The sequence below is a fragment of the Musca autumnalis genome, unplaced genomic scaffold (genome assembly GCF_047663935.1).
Source record: "Musca autumnalis isolate F117 unplaced genomic scaffold, ASM4766393v1 scaffold_5, whole genome shotgun sequence".
Taxonomy (NCBI): Eukaryota; Metazoa; Arthropoda; class Insecta; order Diptera; family Muscidae; genus Musca; species Musca autumnalis.
In genome coordinates this window covers 16,406,239-16,425,390 of record NW_027412088.1, presented here as the reverse complement: position 1 = coordinate 16,425,390, position 19,152 = coordinate 16,406,239, and the positions used below count along the sequence as shown (strand labels likewise).

The 19,152-nt window shown below is 41.6% G+C and overlaps 1 protein-coding gene across 20 annotated transcripts in view; it reads left to right on the top strand.

Moving 5' to 3' along the window:
• The window catches only part of RanBPM (Ran-binding protein M), a 55,949-nt gene that overhangs the window by 25,801 nt on the left and 10,996 nt on the right, over positions 1-19,152 (top strand). For 11 of the 20 annotated variants that reach the window (XR_012413389.1, XR_012413387.1, XR_012413388.1 and 8 more), the window contains exons 4-9: positions 3,727-3,885; positions 4,021-4,211; positions 13,138-13,325; positions 13,389-13,501; positions 13,575-13,726; positions 14,200-14,687. Coding sequence is in view for 16 of the 20 variants with exons in the window: in XM_073991875.1 (XP_073847976.1) it covers positions 3,727-3,885; positions 4,021-4,211; positions 13,138-13,325; positions 13,389-13,501; positions 13,575-13,726; positions 14,200-14,687 (1,291 nt within the window). In the remaining 4 variants the exon portion in view is untranslated. The remainder of the gene's footprint in view (positions 1-3,726; positions 3,886-4,020; positions 4,212-13,137; positions 13,326-13,388; positions 13,502-13,574; positions 13,727-14,199; positions 14,688-19,152) is intronic. The other 9 variants (XR_012413390.1, XM_073991879.1, XM_073991883.1 and 6 more) reach the window with 1 other exon arrangement.

Here is a 19,152-nt window from a genome sequence, read left to right as displayed (position 1 = left end):
GTTAATACTCGAAAGACTAAAGTGATGTTTTTTGGAAACTTGCAAGAGGATTCAATTAGTGTTTCCATCTATAGTACTACTATAAATGTTGTAAGCTCGATGAAATGTCTTGGTTTGTTTCTTGATAGTGGTTTAGTGTTTGATGTGCATGTGAATTCTGTGGTGTCCAAGGTAAACTTTGTTTTAAGAAAGTTGTACTGTTTGGACTTAGTTCTGTCTAGAGACATTAGAATTCAATTGGTCCATGCATTGATTATGCCTCACTTTTTGTATTGTGCTGAGATTTTCGGGGGTAGTTATGGTTTTGTTTTGCGTAAGCTGCAACTATTGTTTCATAGTGTTATGAGATATGTTTTCTGTGTTAAACGTCGTGATCATATTTCTCCTTATGTGAAAGAGTTTCTTGGCTGCACGTTTGAAAATTTTTTGAGTTTGCGGTCTATGTTATTCTTCTATAAGGTTTTTAAGTTGAAGACCCCTTTATGTGTGTTGAGTCTGTTCACGTTTTCTCGTTCTGAGAGGAACAAACAGATAATTGTTCCGCAGTTGACTCCTTTTTTGGAAAAATCGTTTTATGTTAGAATTTCGCGTGTTTATAACAATCTGCCACCATGTCTCAAGACATTTAATTCCTCCTTAAAATGTTACAAGAATAAATTATGTGCTCATTTTAATCGTAATCAAATACAGCGTTCATAAATGTTGTCTTAGTTTGTAATGATATATTGTTGCATAGCTGATTCTATTAATGATTATTTTGTTATATATTTTCATTTCTTAATTTATATGCTTTTGCTTTTATTTATGTTTAATTCTATTCATGATATGCTAAGAAATATTGTTAGATATAAGTATCTGAGAGTAGTTATTGTATAGCTGTTTTTGGAACCGCTCATGGCCCTATGGGCTAGGTTACTGTGTTTGTCAAATAAAAATTAAATTAAATTAAATTAAATTTTGAATCTTATCTCACTGCGTGTCACATAAATTCGGGGACCAAACTGGCGGCGCATAGCTTACCACAGACCGACCTATCGCTTGGTGCCGGCTAGGGACTTGAGGACCTTGTTCACCATCGACCCTGATATTCAACTCTCTTCTATACTGCGCCGTCCATGTGGTGAACAGAGTGGCCGTCGATTTAGTGGCGGAAATCTGCATATTCCTCGCGTGGAAAAATGTGGTAAGATCGGTTAAATAGGAATTCAGTCTCTCACAGATGTCATCAGGGTAGGTACCTGACGCCAGGATCGTACAATCATCCGCATACGTTACTATCTCAATGCCGTCTGGAGGGGGCGGAATACAGGAAAGGTAGAGGTTAAACAATTCCGGAGATATCACCCCTCCTTGGGGAACTCCCTGTTTCACTCTACGGGGCTTGGATTTCTTGTTCCACACACGACTGGCGACCATACATATAGTTGATTATCCAACGTTTCAGACTTGGCCGGAGGGTTGTCTGCTCGATGTCCTCGAACAGCGTGGAGTGCTTGACAGTATCAAAGACTCCTGGTTGAGTCCTCGACAAATATGTGTGGAGATGGCGTGCAGCGCTGTTGTCGTGCTGTGCTGCTTACGGAATCCATGCTGATGATCGGCAACTTGATAGCTATTTCTAATGCTGGGGAGGACTAAGGCCTCAAGGGTCTTCGCTACAGACGACAAAAGCGAAATCGGCCTGTACGATTCACCTTTGCTGGCATCCTTGCCTGGCTTCAGTAGCGGGACCACCCTGTCCATTTTCCAGACTTCGGGAACAATAAGGGTGGCTAGCGACAGGTTAAGAACACACCCGAAGAGGTGTGCAAGTTACTTCAATCGACAGTTTGTCGAGCATCCCCGAGAGTGACAGGGCATCCTCCTGCCGAGGAGGAACCACCACAGTTTACAACAGGGATGTCAACTGTTCCGAGGTAAAAATCGCTACAGCCACATATGCCCTGTCACTCTCGGGGGTGCTCGACAAACTGTCGATTGAAGTAACTTGCACACCTCTTCGGGTCAGTCAACGTAACGTCGTCAAACGTGACTGAGATCCTGTCATCCCTCCTTCCGGGGTTCGAGAGTGACTTAACCGTTGCCCACAATTTACTTATACCGGCCCCAATGTTGCAGCTGTTCAGATGATTTAACCACTTGTTCCGCTTGTTCGCGGACCAGCCTGTTAACTTCCAGTGTCACCTCCCTGACTCTGGGGTCGTCGGGGTTGGTTCGACGAAGCTATTTGCTTATCCCGTCGCCTCTGCTGGGAAATTTGGTCTTATTTCGGGTATTCGACCAGCAGGTGTATGGCGAGCGGCTGCAGCATTGATAATGTCTCGGAACGTCCTTTCCGCTACCCGAACATCAGAAGGATTGGGCAATTCTCTGAAGCGGTGATTGGTGAAACTCGGCCAATCAGCTTTCCCATGATTGACGAATGTGCGGCGTTCAGAGGTGATGAAATCGGGTGGTCTGCTGATGGAGACAATTATGGGGAGATGGTCTGATCCAAGGGAAATAACGGGTTGCCAGGTAACGTCATTTGTCAGACCAGGTGACATGATGGTTATGTCTGGCGAGCTGTGACACTTTCCTCTAATTCTGGTAGGGGCGGCCTCATTGACCGAGCAAAAAGGATACATTTTTGGGATTGGAACAACAACGGCTGGTGTTAAATGCTGCATGTGCGGTAGCTGTTGGGGGGACTGCGGGGGAGTTTCGTAATCTGACGACGACTCACTGGGGGCTGTGTCCGCACAGCATGCAGCAACATAGTCCCTATCGTAGTCCCTCGCGTGGGCAAGTCCAGAGCAACCCCTTAAATGCACCCACTCCTGACATCTATTGCATCTCACCGAAGATTGTATATGGGTGAAGAAGCGGATGTGACAAACCGAGCACAAATATATTGGTCCTGGGTTTTCCTCAGTCCCGGCACGGACCAAAAGAATCCGGAGCAGACATTCCGGGACGTGCTGCTCCCAGCACAGAAAAACGAAACAAGTACAAACACATGTACACTGAGGTGGCAGCCGTTGGCCGGAACGCTGATGTTGTGTGGTCCCGGGTCAATCCAGTACAGACAACCCGCTGCGGTGGGATACATAGCTTCGTATTTGTTAAGTATTACGGCGTTATTTGCGAAAAAACCGAGCACAAATATATTGGTCCTGGGTTTTCCTCCGCCCCGGCACGGACCAAAATAATCCGGAGCAGACATTCCGGGATATGCTGCTGCCAGCACAGAAAAACGAAACAAATACAAACACATGTACACTGAGGTGGCAGCCGCTGGCCGGAACGCTGATGTTGTGTGGTCCCGGGTCAATCCGGTACAGAGAACCCGCTGCGGTGGGATACATAGCTTCGTATTTTTTAAGTATTACGGCGTTATGAAAAACAATACTTCAGACATTTGCTAAGCATCTGAAAACAGCACTCAGCACTCCCTTAAAGTTCACGGTTAAATTAAAAACGAAAATGGCAACTCTACACCAAAATCCTTTATATTTGTCGTCTCTCTTGCAAAACATCCATCATCATCTCTTCTCTGTATCAAATTTGCATTTATAATCTTCTTGGATATATAAATTTTATTTCATTGCATTTTATTTATATTTTCTTTTCAAATCCATCAAATACCAACACGACGACGACGCTGTCCCAACATCCAATCTTCTTACCGAAATTTAAATGACATCTTTAACCCAATAAACCAAACAATTTCTTGATGAGGAGCAGGTAAACAGAATAATGATGCAGCTTCTGTTCGTACAGCTCATCCAATACCACCCGCTTGTGGCATCTATTACTTTGAAGTGAAAATTATTTCTAAGGGCAAAAATGGTTACATGGGCATTGGTTTGACAGCTCAACAGTTTCGTATGAATCGTTTGCCAGGTAAGTTTTGCAAATTATTTCACTCACTATCACCAACCGTGCTGATAGGATGGGGAAGGTGTAATATTATTGATTTTTATTTTCAAATTTTATTGTTGTAATTTTTGTTATTATTTTTTCGTCTCACTCCACTAGGTTGGGATAAGCAATCTTATGGTTATCATGGTGATGATGGTAATTCATTTTCGTCATCGGGTCATGGACAATCGTATGGACCCACATTTACCACAGGCGATATTATCGGTTGCTGTGTAAATTTCGTCAATAACACATGTTTCTATACCAAGAATGGCACTCATTTGGGCATTGCGTTTAGAGATTTGCCGGTAAGTATTTTTTTGTACTGGGTGAGTGTTCGTATTTGTGTGTTAAAAAACCTTTGAAAAATGGTCTGTTCCTTTACTTTTGAAAATGGTAAAACCGTCAAAAGTAGTAAAAGTTGTAAACTGTTCCCATATGAATTGTATGGTGTCCGAAGTAAAGGAACGCTTTTCGAGTAAAAAGTGGTAAAAATTGAAGATTCTTGCACGTAAAGGAACAGAGCTAAAGTTCTGTGGAAATTTGTAATAATTGTGTTCTTATAAGGCAAAATGTTTTTCGATTTATCTATACAGTGGCGTGTTTTACAAAACTATGCAAATGATATTTTTCTGTGTTTTCTACAACCCCTTCCATTGGGTGTCATTAATGATGGTCTCATTGCCGTGTTCTATGACTAATATGTGTGGTTTGTGGTGTGTTGCTTCTGTAGTGTTGCGGGTTGATGTTGAGAAACTGATTTTCATTATGGAGAACAGTGCCTCAAGACCCACCCAGTAGCGGGACAACCCTGCCAACTTTCCAGGCTTTAGGAACACTATGAGTTGCTGCCCTTAGATTGGTTACTCTTGCTAGATACTCACTTAGGATTGCTTAACCATTGACGTTTAATTTCCAATGATTTCTCGCTCGGGTGACATAACCCATCGTATATTGTCGTGGCACCTCTTCGGCCGGGAGGGTTTTTATACGACGTAGTACACTCCTCTGCCGGTTAGGAAACAATGTCATCTCTTCGGATGTGCCACTACCAAGCCGTTGAATTCAATAGCCATTCAATCGACTTTCTTTCTTGGACTTGTAGTAGTCCCGTCGCCCCTACTGGTAAATTTGTTGTTGCTGTAGCATCACATGTGTGTGCTCAGTTGTTGTTGTTGTAACAGTGTTTATTATTATGTTTGTATGTTCGTTCTTCTGTTCAATCTGGCTCTACCTCCAGTTCCAGGAAAGTGGCTGCTTCGATGGGATGTAGCCACCGATCCACTGGAGTTAGATGAGTAGGATTGGCTGGGCAGTTGAAAAGGTATTTTGTGTCGGGCGGGCCCATGCCGCATACTGGGCAGATGTCTTGCACGGCGCGGTCGATTTTCGAGGACTTTATTCACACTATATTTGCTTATGGCCTTAGCAACTGCATCCGTGTGAATACTATTTAAACCTGCTTGATATAGCCATATCCAGCATCTACAATCAAATAGCCCAAACCACACATCAATACAACATCTTTCACCTCTACAACACACATAATTTAATAGTTTGGATGATCACAATGGACCTCAAGGTCTCCGAGTGGAGTAGCTGCCAACATGGCAGCTGCGCATCCTGAACCTAACCTAACCTAAACCTGATTGATATGCCTGTTGATCTAGGGGTTCTCTACTATATTGTTGGACCTCCCTCTCTGGAGCATGAATATCCTTCCTGATATGCCTGAATGTGTCAGGCCTAGCCAGCAGATGGTGATTGGGATGGCTCTCACGGTAACACCCAAGCAAGTACTGCAACGAAAGCATCTCATTGTGTTGCTTTACTGGAAGAATCTTTGCCTCCTCATGTAGATGGTCCACTGAAGACTTGAGGAGGCACCCTCTTGCTGTTCTCAGGGCGGTATTCTGGCAGGTTTGAATCTCTTTCCAATTCGTATCACATAAATTCGTGGACCAAACTGGCGCCGCATAGCTTACCACAGACCGACCTATCGCGTTATATGTGGTCAACATGGTTTCTTTATCTGCACCCCAAGTGCTGTCAGCCAGGGACTTGAGGACCTTGTTCCTACTTTTCAGTTTGTCGCAGATAGCTGTGGCGTGCGCGCACAACTTGAAAGTAGTGTCGAATGTGACCCCTAGCATTTTGGTGCAGTTTGTGGTTGGAATTCTGCTACCGTCGACCACGACATTCAATTCTCTTCCAAACTGCGCTGTCCATGTGGTGAACAGTGTGGCTGTTGATTTTGTGGCGGAAATCTACATATTTCTCGAATGGAAAAAGGTGGTAAGATCGGTTAAAAAGTTGTTCAGTCTCTCACAGATGTCATCAGGATAGGTACCTGACGCCAGGATCGTGCTATCAGCCGCATACGTTACGATCTCGATGCCGTCTGGAGGGGGCGGATTACAGGAGAGGTAGAGGTTAAACAGTTCGGGAGATATCACCCCACATTGGGGAACTCCCTGTTACACTCTTCGGGGTTTGGACTTTTTGTTCCTGAAATCCACGTACGACTTGGCTGGAGGGTTGTCTGCTCAATGTCCTCAAACAGCGTGGAGTGCCTGACTGTATCAAAGGCTTTTGATAAGTCAAGCGCCACCATCACTGTTCTATCACACGGCCGATCCCGGTTGAGTCCTCGAGAAATATGTGTGGTAATGGCGTGCAGCGCAGTTGTCGTGCTGTGCTGCTTACGGAATCCATGATCGGCAACTTAATAGCTATTTCTGATACTGGGAAAAGGACTAAGGAGGACTGTACCATTCACTTTTGCTGTCATCCTTACCGGACCGCCCTGCCCATTTTGCAGACTTCGGGAACAATGAGGGTGGATAGCGACAAGTTGAGAACTTTAGTGAGATACTCCACTCCCGGCTCATCCAGCTGCTTCAGCATTACCATGGAGATTGCATCAGGGCCCAACGCTTTGGATGATTTAGCGTTCCTGATGGCATTGGCAACATCATCCATTGGTAACTGTGGTGGTTCCTTCTCGCAAGGAAGAGATCTGATGCGACGTAATACTCTTCTCTTCGCACTGTCACTCTTGGGGTGATCGACAAACTGTCGATTGAAATAACTTGCGCACCTTTCAGTTGGCAACCGCTAACCAAAACCTCAATCCGATACCTAAAACCCGCTGGAAGGAAAGTCAATCACGCAAAACCCTGTAACCACCCCTGCATGCGGATAACAAGCGACTTTGTTGCAATAGCATTGCTGGAACGTCGCATTTCCGGAGCCCTGAACAGCATCATGATATGTATTTGCTGCGTTTGTTGCCGCAGAAGAGGTCTGGTATTCGTATATCGACGAAGTTGGAGACTCCCTGGGAGAAGTTCTGGTGTAAGGGGAGCTACATGACTTCCATCGTATTAATCCTAAAGGTGGCAGACATGGAAATGCACCTATTCCATGCGTACATTACATCTCTCTTTACTAATAAGTCCGTAAAAAAGGGCTCGAAGTTATACAAAATACATGAACATATAACTGTTGAGGTGACGGCTCCCTTCTCCCATTGTGTTCATCCTAAAGAGAGAGAGAGAGAGAGAAAGAGGTGAGAGGAAAACAGGAAGGGAGATTGGGCGGAAGAGTGAAGGGAGTAGAACATACAAGGAAAAGATTAATTCGAACTAGTTGCAGGAATTAGCTGAACATAAGCAGATCTAAGAAGGCTCGCCCACAGCCATTAAAGGAAAAAGAAGTAAGAGGAAGATACAATCTCAGAGCACTAAACAGCCTATATATTTTGTTCAACAGACTAGAACACCGGTAGAGATGGTGCTCGATCTTTTCAGGTTCTTCCTCATCTTGCAGTACCCAATGTTGTTGTCCTCCCACTTGCTTGTCATAGATCTCAATCGACAGCGGTCAGTAATGGCACCTACAGCAATTCTGATCTCTGAGATGCTAACTGGGGGTAGGGATGCAGTTCTACGTCCTGAGATTACCGGCTTCGATACGTTACGCCAAGGTCCTTTCTGCTAGATTTGGTGTAGATTGTGCCACTTCTTTCGACGTTTGCCTCTCGTATAACCTTTTCCAGCAGGATGTTGAAGAGATCACACGAAAGTCTGTCTCCTTGTCTGAAACCTCTTTTGGTACCAAACTCTTCGGAGAGGTTCTTTCCTATTTTAACTGAGGACCTCGTGTCAGTTAAAGTCATTTTACAAAGCCGGATGAGCTTTGCGGGGATACCAAATTCAGACATGGCTTGGAATACCTTTGAACGCAGCGGGCTGTCGAAGGCTGCTTTATAATCGACATAAAGGTGGTAGGTGTCAATCTGCATCTCTTGGGTCTTCTCCAGGATTTGCCGCAGGGTAAATATCTGGTCAATGGTGTACTTGCCAAGTCTAAAGCCGCCGATCTTGTTGGCAATAGGGAGTAGACTTATGCCCCTATAGTTAGAGCATACAGTCTTATCTCCCTTCTTGTGGACGGGGCACAGGATACTGAGGTTCCAATCGTCGGGTACTCGTTCTTCCTGCCAGATGGTGCTAACTGGCTGATGAATACAACTTATCAGAGTGTCGCCTCCGGTTTTGAACAGCTCGGCTGGTAAGCCATCGGCCCCTGCTGCCTTATTATTCTTCAGCCGATCAATTGCTGTCCTTACCTCATCTTGGCTGGGCGGTATACATTCAATACCATCTTCTGGGATTGGGACTGTGGTATCTTCGTCGTCTTCGCTGCTATTGGATACCAACAGATTTGAAAAATGTTCTTTCCATATCCTGAGTACACTATCTGTATCAGTTACCAAATCACATTGCTGGTCTCTACAGGAGGATGTGCCTGTACCAAAGCCATCAGTTTGATGCTTGACTCTTTGGTAGAATTTTCGGACTTCATTCTGGCCATCTCTCTTTTTCCTGCGGAAAAGACGTTTCTCCTCTCTCCTTTTCTCCCTGTATCTCTCTCGTGCACTACGCGTTGCTACGGATTGTAAAGTAGCCCTATATGCCGCATTTTTATCTTCGGTGGCAGCACGACACTCCTGATCATACCATGGATTCCTTGGTGGAGGTCTCTGGTATCCAAGTATGGATTTTGCGGCTGTTTGGATGGTGTGGGCAATAGGCCGGGGCGATTTGTATGGAAGGAAAAAAGTGTTATCGGGCGCCTGGAGTTTCTGATTCTTGGGATTGTACTGAGCAAAAAAGTCAACTAGACCATATGTCTACGGTGAAAATCGAGCCCCCGGATTTTGACTTGAAGCTTTTTTTCAGGGATTTTCGGATATTTTGGCATATAACAACCAAACCACTGATATTTTCGATCCAACACAAAGACAACAATTGTAGCCAAGACAATAATAAAGAACTCTCTAGTACATCGCAAAAGCATTGGAACGCTCCTTCAGGCAGTTATGGCCTCGAGAAGGTGCACATTTTTCGGAAAATATCGATAAATGACACTGCACTACAAAATGGGACTCAAATTCAGTGGGTGGAAAATCCCTTTCGGAGATGAATCCCCTTGGTGAGTGTACTAAGAACCCAAAAGGAAATTTTCACCATAGGTCAAGTTTCCGAGATATCGCGTGATTAATGGTTTAATTTTGGCCCCTTAATTTGCGAGAAAATAGCTTTATATCTCTGTTAAGCGTTATTGTAGCTTCATTTTGAGATTACATGTCTTCAGTCAAATCGAGTGGTGAATCTTTTTGTAGAATATTTTATCCCTCTAACCCCATTCCTTTTATGTCCTTTTCGTCCTTTATGATTTGAACCGTAGTAAAAGTACCACAAGACGAGATTTTACAGCATCCAAATATTCTACAAAAATGTTGTTCAGAAGATTTTAGGTACGGTTGTCATTGATGGCCAATCGATATTTCCCAGTTTTCATGGTCCTTTTTGACATTTACCCGTATTTTGTTGAGAAAACTATGTTTTGTTTTTATATATATTCGTTATTAGTCCATGGTGCATCTGAAATACTTACCATAAATAACTCTTGTAATGACGAACACGTTAATAACAAATTTTATTGAAGGATAGATCCGGTTATCTAAACTTTTGAACCGGATATTCTGATATCAAAACCGATTTTGGAACCGGTTTTAAGTAACCGATTAATAGTATATGTATATCATTGGAAAGCTAATAAAATGGTCAATCAAATGACAGCAAGTAGCTGATTACAACTTTCTTGGTTCCGATGCAAGAACAAAAAACCGATTTCTTAAACCGATTTTGATGTAAAATATCACTGGGTTGACGTTGTTCAAACTTCTGAGTTATGGCGAAATTAATTCATTCTTGATAAACTTTAAGTGCATGATAACAAAACAACATCTCACAATAACTCAGCAGTTTGACCTATGGCATAATGTCTTTCCAGATTTATAAAATATCTTAATCGACTTTCATCGCCAAAAAGATTTTTTCAACCCAGTGATATTTTACATCAAAATCGGTTTAAGAAAGCGTTTTTTTTTGTTCTAGCTTCGGAACCAACTAAGTTGTAATCATGTAATCAAGTAGCTGTCATTTGATTGACCATTTTATTAGCTTTCCAATGATATACATATACGATTAATCGGTTACTTAAAACCGGTTCCAAAATCGGTTTTGATATCAGAATATCCGGTTCAAAAGTTTAGATAACCGGATCTATCCTTCAATAAAATTTGTTATTAACGTGTTCGTCATTACAAGAGCTATTTATGGTAAGTATTTCAGATGCACCACGGACTAATAACGAATATATATAAAAACAAAACATAGTTTTCTCAACAAAATACGGGTAAATGTCAAAAAGGACCATGAAAACTGGGAAATATCGATTGGCCATCAATGAGAACCGTACCTAAAATCTTCTGAACAACATTTTTGTAGAATATTTGGATGCTGTAAAATCTCGTCTTGTGGTACTTTTACTACGGTTCAAATCATAAAGGACGAAAAGGACATAAAAGGAATGGGGTTAGAGGGATAAAAAAGATTCACCACTCGATTTGACTGAAGACATGTAATCTCAAAATGAAGCTACAATAACGCTTAACAGAGATATAAAGCTATTTTCTCGCAAATTAAGGGGCCAAAATTAAACCATTAATCACGCGATATCTCGGAAACTTGACCTATGGTGAAAATTTCCTTTTGGGTTCTTAGTACACTCACCCAGGGCATTCAACTCCGAAAGGGATTTTCCACCCACTGAATTTGAGTCCCATTTTGTAGCGCAGTGTCATTTATCGATATTTTCCGAAAAATGTGCACCTTCTCGAGGCCATAACTGCCTGAAGGAGCGTTCCAATGCTTTTGCGATGTATTAGAGACTTCTTTATTATTGTCTTGGCTACAATTGTTGTCTTTGTGTTGGATCGAAAATATCAGTGGATTGGTTGTTATATGCCAAAATATCCGAAAATCCCTGAAAAAAAGCTTCAAGTCAAAATCCGGGGGCTCGATTTTCACCGTAGACATATGGTCTAGTTGACTTTTTTGCTCAGTACAATCCCAAGAATCAGAAACTCCAGGCGCCCGTGATGGTGTTCAAATCGCCCCACTCTAGTGGGCAATGCTTTGCCATTGCGCTGTTATGTTATCGGGATGAGGAGTGCTTTGATTAAGCAATTAGGCTAGTTGAGTGGAATACGCCGTTGCTATCTGTTGTGATTGCAGCTAACCGATGTCTAACTTTCGTGTTGTGTCTGTTCGTACTTTGTTTGCTACGTTTAAGCGGGTGCGTACCTTTGCTGCAACAAGGTAGTGGTCCGAATCAATGTTTGCGCCTCGGAACGATCGTACATCCAAAACGCTTGATGAATGTCTTCCATCTATCACAACATGATCAATTTGATTTCTTGTTTTCTGATCTGGAGACAGCCAGGTGCCCTTATGAATATCGAGATGATTAAATCTGGTACTGCTAACTACCATGTTTTTTGCAGCTGCAACGTCTATCAACCTCATACCATTGTTTCACTGTGGAGACTGAATTTCCCGACTGTTGGGCCAAAGATATTCTCCTTTCCAATTTTGGCATTAAAATCGCCTAGAATGATTTTAATGTCATGGGCAGGGCAACGGTCATATGTTTCTTCTAAGCGCTCGTAAAATATATCTTTGGTCTGTTCGTCCTTTTCTTCAGTGGGAGCATGAGCGTCAATAAAGCTGATGTTGAAGAATTTAGCTTTTATTCGAATTGCAGCAAGTCTTACATTCACTGGGGTGAAGCTTGATACCAGATGTTTTAGCCTCCGACTAACTACGAATCCGCAACCAAACTCATGCTTTACGTCATGGCAGCTGTAATACAGTGCGTCACCTTTAGGTGTTGTTGTGACGCCTTTCCCAATCCATCGTATTTCCTGTATGGCAGTAATATCGGTCTTGTACTTTTCAAGTACGTCTGCCAATGCGAAGACTGCACCTTCTCTATAAAGCGTGCGAACATTCCAGGTGCAGATTCGCAGATCATGGTCCTTAAAACGTTTGCGGGGTTCGTCAACTTTAGAGGGGTTTGTTTTTCTTTTCTTTCGTTTTTTCATAGTAGGCTGTTTTTTCTAGGGGAGGGTTACTAACCCGACGCCCAAACCCAAGTTTTTAACGTTCTTATGGGTGAACGCGCGGCACATGTTAGCTCACTACCTTTAACGGGTGTTAAAGGCAGTTCCCCAGGTGACACCACGGGGAGGTCAATGTCCACATGGGATGAAATAGGGGCCGTTGCTTGGTATCTTCCATCCCCTACGTCAAATCTGCTTTACTAAAGTCTAGATTTTTCGAAATGTAATCGGTTTCCGCCACATAATTACCTCTTTGAGCCTCTAAGAACCTCTGGATGCCTGAGGAGTTTTTTTGAAGCTCCTGGTCTAATAGTACGTTTATATATAACCGGATTTAATAAACCCACTGGGTTTCAAATGTCAATTCCTTTGCGTATACGTCAAATAAATCCTCATTAAGAAGGTTAACCCTGAAAACGCTATAATATATACACAGCATTAGATTCCTTCGAGTCAATCTCGTTTATATTTATTTGCTTTATCAGCAACGCATATTATTTATCGATATCACTTTTTAAGCGTCAACGTCCAACGCACTCATTATGTTACACCTTATACAGAGTTGTGTTTTCAAATATTCCATGACCAAAAACAATTTTGAAAAAAAAACACCACTTTACAACACTACACTTCCCCTCGATTGTCATTGCCATTCAAACGTCACGTCAATTCTTATTTTCTTTGTCCTCTTGCTGCAGACAAAATTGTATCCCACAGTTGGTCTACAAACACCCGGAGAAGAAGTTGATGCCAATTTTGGACAAGAACCTTTTAAATTTGATAAAATCGAAGAGATGATGCGAGACATGAGAGAAGAAATGAAGAAAACAATTTATGATTTTCCACTACCTGTCGAACAAGGAGATCCTACAACACTATTACAAAAGTGAGTAAACTTCAATATAAACATAATTAAACATGAATTAATTATTTTTTGTTTGTTTTATAGAATGGTTAATTCATATCTGGTGCATAATGGTTACAGTCAAACAGCTGAGGCGTTTGCTCGTACAACGGGTCAAACTCTAAGAGAAGATCTCTCATCCATGCGTAATAGACAAAGTAAGTTTTGGAAGATCACTACTTCTTTGATTTTTGGTAATAATTATATTTGTTGTTTTTTTTTTTTCAACAGAAATTCTAAAATTGGTTATGTCCGGTCGCATGGGTCAAGCCATTGAACAGACATTGCGTTCATATCCTGGTCTCTTGGAGAACAATAAGAATCTGTGGTTTATGCTAAAGTGTAGACAATTTATAGAAATGATCAATGGCTCCGATATTGAGGTATATACTGGCAATTTTTGAAATTGAGGGTCGGTTTCACTAAGACGATTCGAACCAAATTACTACCAAACTTTTGCTTTTTGAGAATTATTTGATTCATTTTACGAATTTGGTTCCAAATCGTCTTAGAAAACTGGCCTTGATTTTGTGCTTAATTTTTTTATTAGAAAAACTCTTTGTTGTGATTTGTGTATTTTCGGTATAATAATATCACTTGATTTTTTCTCTCTCTTTTTTTTCTTTACAATTCTCATTTATTCATGGGCGCTCTCATTCTCTGTCTTGCTTATGCTAAAATCTGGCAACCTATATACTATATTCTAACTACAAAACTTCTACCTGTTGTTGTTATTGGCTGTGTCTCTACACTTGGCTATGTTTGTTTGCTTGGTTGGTTATATGGCTCGGCTGGTTGGCTGTTTGTTGATGCTACACAATGCACAAAATGTGGATTGGGTACTCTTTTCAAATAGTACTGCCCCTCATCGTCTACTAATAAATCAATAACAACAAATGATAACACAACAACAACAACATGCAAACAAACAACATGCTCTGCTTCAAATCAAACATCGGTTATACAATCAACCAAATCGTATCAGAATGGCAATACAAATGATGATACCTCCTCCGCTGCCGTTGCCTCAACAAGCACCAGCAGCAGCACCAATCCAAACACCACCAACAGCAGCAATACTAGTAAGAGTAACAACACCACAAACAACAGCAGCGGCAGCAGTAATAATTGTAGTAGTAGTAGCAGCACTAATGGTAGTACCACCAATACAATAGCAACAACAACCGCCAACAATACCAATTCAACATCAGCAACAACAGCAGCAGCAGCAACTGGCAACAATAGCAGCAGCAACAATGCAGAACCAACAACAGCAACAAATAATGCACAGAATACAAGCCACACAACTGTGATACAAACAGATAATGATATAAAAACTGAATCGTGAGTATGGTAACCTCTTTGCCAATTTACTGTAGTCTCCCTTAGAATCCATAGAGGAGGAAGTCTTTTGTATTATATACAGAGGAAGTTTGTTTGGCTTAAATGTCGTTTAGGGGCACCTCTCGGATCGGACTGAAATTTTTACAGTAGATAGCCCTTGGCATCTTGAATACAACGATATATAATATTCCGGGGGGAAGTCCATACTTCCCGAGATATGGGTCTTGACATTTTACAATTCTAACGTGGGCAATATGGGCATCGTTTTAAAGCTTATGGAGAGTACTTTTATGCACGCGACCTATTTTTACACCTGTATATAGGAGAATGTATTAAATTCCTGTTCGAAGGCGGCTACTTAGGAAACTTTAAATATACAAGAAAGTTTTGTTTGCGTAGCCCACTTTTGTCATTGTCCATAGGAGAAAGTTTTAAATCCCCGGCCGAATGCCGGCTACTTAAGAACACTTCCAATTTAAAATAGAGTTTTGAACGTGTAGCCCAATAATGACTTAATAAATTATTATTAGAAAATCTAATTACCATTATTAATTATTGGGGGCATTGGAAAGTACTCTTCGTGAGCTTTAAAACGAGTCCTTTATTGCATAGGTTTTAAAAGTAATGGTGATAAAGGTAAAAAAGTCAAGACCCATATCTCGGGAAGTACGGATTTCCCCACGGAAAGTTATATATCGTTGTGTTCAGTGTGCCAAGGGCTATCTACTGTAATTTCAGCCCGATCCCAGAGGTGCCCATAAACAACATAAATGTGTTACAAGTACGAAATTACCGAAATGTCAAGACCTATATATCGTTGTGTTCAGGGTCCCAAGGGCTACCTATGGTAAGAGATTCAGCCCAATCCAAGAGGTGCCCATAAACAACCTATAGGTGTTAAAGTACGAAATTTCCGAAATGTCAAGACCCATATCTCGGGAAGTATGGACTTCCCCCGGAAAATTATATATCGTTGGAATCAGGGTCCCAAGGGCTACCTATGGTAAAAATTTCGGACCGATCCGAGAGGTGCCCCTAAACGACACTTGTTCCGAAAAATAATATCGGAAACAGCAGGAATTCGATTGCCCTTACATTTCTTATGATTGTTGTAGACGTAATAGACAAATCTGTTTTAGGCCAGATTTCACTTTCTTATAGGTCCCATAAAACAGCACTGTCTTATTTAAGTATTTGATGATTCGTGGCATTTTCAATTTGGGTTCTTCGCGAGCCATGAATAAATTATCAACTTTTTTATTTTTGTATCCTCAGTCATTAGATTAACGAGGGTATATACACTTTCATACGGCCAAAATGTGCCTGACCGAAATAATGATTTTAAACCCTAAGTATATTTGGATGACAGACAATTTGGAGTCGATTTAGCCATGTCTGTTTGTTTGTATGTCGGTCTGACTGGCAGGAGCGCACGATAACTCTCGAACGGATCAACCGATCCGCTCCAAAATTTGGCCTTCGTAACATTTTGTACAAAACTAACCCCCAGTTTTTGTAACTTATTTTTGTTCGTTCGTCTATATTCGTAATAATTTAGGCATTCATAGCTCAACCCCCAGATGGCATATACATCTAATTTTTCGTATACCCGTTCCATATATCGTTAAGGATTCCTCATTTAAAAATCAGCGCTCTACATTTGCGCTAAAGCGAGTAAATCGATCTACAAAATTTGACAATTCGTGTGAGAAGAATAAAAGTTTTTACAAAAACTGGGGGTAAGTCTAAGTACGCAAATGGGTCATATCGGGCCACTTTTTCTTTTACCTCCCTCTCCCACAAAAGATTCAAACTTTTCGCTAAAATGGTGCACACGATAACTCTCGAAGGTTGTGTCCGATTTGATCCATACTTTGGCTGGAGTGCATGATAACTCTCGAACAGATGAACCGATTCGGTCCAAAATATTGTCTTAGTAGTACTCAACAATTTGTCGAGCAACACTCCCAGTGTCAAAAGAAATTTTCCTTAGGAACGCTAAATCATCCAAAGCGTTAGGTTCTGACGGAGTCTCCGCACTAAGGCTAGAACAGCTGGATGAGCCGGGAGTTGATCTCGCTAAAGTTCTCAACCTGTAGCTATCCACATCGTGCCCGAAGTTTCGAAGATGGGAATTGTGGTCCCGCTACTAAAGCAAGGATGACAGCAAAGGAAAACCGTACAGACCGATTTCTCTTTTGCCGTCCGTAGCAACGATGCACTACTCCTCCTGAGCATCAGGAAAAGCTATGCAGTTGCAGATTGTCATGAAGGTTTTCGTAAGTCGCGCAACACTACGACAGCACTGTACGCTATCTCCACTCATATTAGACGGGGACTTAACCAGAACATTAAATTAAGGAGCAAGAAGTCGAAGCCCCGTATAATGTAACAGGTAGTAAAGAGGGAAATAGAAGACCTCCTAATGGGGTCTTCTATAAATAGAAGACGTCCTAAAGTCATCTTGTATAAATGAGAGGCATCCTAAATGGGTCTTTTCGAAATAGAAGTCCTCTTAAAAGGGTCTTGAATTGGTATTCAAGAATATCTAATGAAGGGAATAGAAGACCTCCTAAAGAGGTCTTCTATGAAGAGGTCATCTTCAAATAGAAGACCTCCTAAAGGGATCTTCTGTGAAAGACTGAACTCCTATTTGATCGATCTACACTACTACAACATTTTCTCCCGCGAAGTTATCTCCGTAACTAAGTCTATTACCAATCTGTTCAGAGTTGAATTGTCCTGGTCCATGGTAATAGAATTACAGTGTTTTTCGACAGTATTTTCACATTGTCCGCGCATGGCACAGCTATCCGCAAAAAGCTGAGATATAGAAAACAAGTAAAAACGTATCAGTCGGCTTTGCCGACAGATATATACCCTCAGCCTGTGTAGTATAGGATTAAGCTCAAAAATTTGCGGGGACATCGATAGATAGAGCTTTTTTTTATCACACTTGCCTACGAAAAACATAATGTCGCTGTAAAAAGGGCCACTAGGAAAACCTTCGGTAAAAATGTCCAAAGGATCCTCGAACAGACCCTTAACCACACAAAAATGTTGAACATTCGTGTGTGTGGTACCGCAAGGATTGGACAGATAGGTCCCGAATTTGAACATAAACTAAGTTTCGACAATATTTAGAGATCCAACGTTTGGACCAAATCGGTTGCTACGTCTATGAGAAATCGCCCGTACCATTTTACCGAATATTTTCGAACTTTTATGGGAGAGGTACCGGAAGGAGTGTGGACCTATAAGCACCCCTTCGAATTTCTTCTAATATTAGAAGAAATATTACAATATCCAAAGTGTTGACGAACGCAGTATTCGGTTCGAGCTCTCCAGCCACCTCATATGGTGCCATAGGGGTTTTTTACAACTTTCGGGCTGTTTTCTCAAGAAGTATGGACTTGCCCCTGAAAAAACTTTTACTGTCGTAATTGAGGCAGCGAATGCAAGTTGCTTCAACAAAAACTAAAGTGGTTCGAGAGCAGGTCTTGAAGTGAATTTATCCAAACTTTTGTGTGGGAGGTACCCGAAGGAGTGGAAAAATATAGTCCATATTAGTACCTGATCTATATCTGGTAGATATATTAGGATGTGTAAAGTATGGACCAAATCGGTCACTTCCATCAAGAGTTATCGCGCGCACAAATTTTCGAACATTTTTGAACTTTTGTGGGGGAGGTATCTGAAGGAGTGGATCGATATGGCTTATCTTCGAACTTAAACTAAGTTTGCACAAAATATTACGAAGGCCACACTTTGGACAGAATCGGCAGATCCGTTCGAGAGTTATCTTGCGCTCTAACCACTACACACGGTGCCATAGGGGTTTTGTGTAACTTTCAGGATATTTTCAGAAGAAGTATGGACTTGTCCCTGATGAAACTTATACAAGTTGCTACAACAAAAATCAAAGCGATTCGAGAGCAGGTCCTAAACTGAACTTTTCCGAAATTTTGTGTGGGAGGTACCCAAAGGATGTGCAATATATGGACCAAATCGGTTAATTCCTTCAAGAGTTATCGTGCGTACAAATTTTCCGAACATTTCCTAACTTTTATGGGGGAGGTAACGGAAGGAGTGGACCGATATATAACTTATCTTCGAACTTAAACTAAGTTTGGACAAAATATTACGAAAGTCAAATGTTGTACCGAATCGCTTGATCCGTTCGAGAGTTATCGTGCGCTCCAGCCAGACAGACGGACGGACATGGCTAAATCAACTCCAAATTGTCTGAAACACATTTCGTCCAAACATACTTGGGGTCTAAAACCATTTTTTCGAATACCCTCGTTAGCATAAATGCTGAGGGTATAAAAATCATCAAGCCTCTAGTCGGCAACTCAAAAGTCCGGTCTGTGGTAAGCTATACGGTGCCTGTCTGGTCCTCGAATATAAGTGAAACCCGTTGGAATCATATTCAAACCAGTCCTGTCCCCCTTGAGAACTGCAA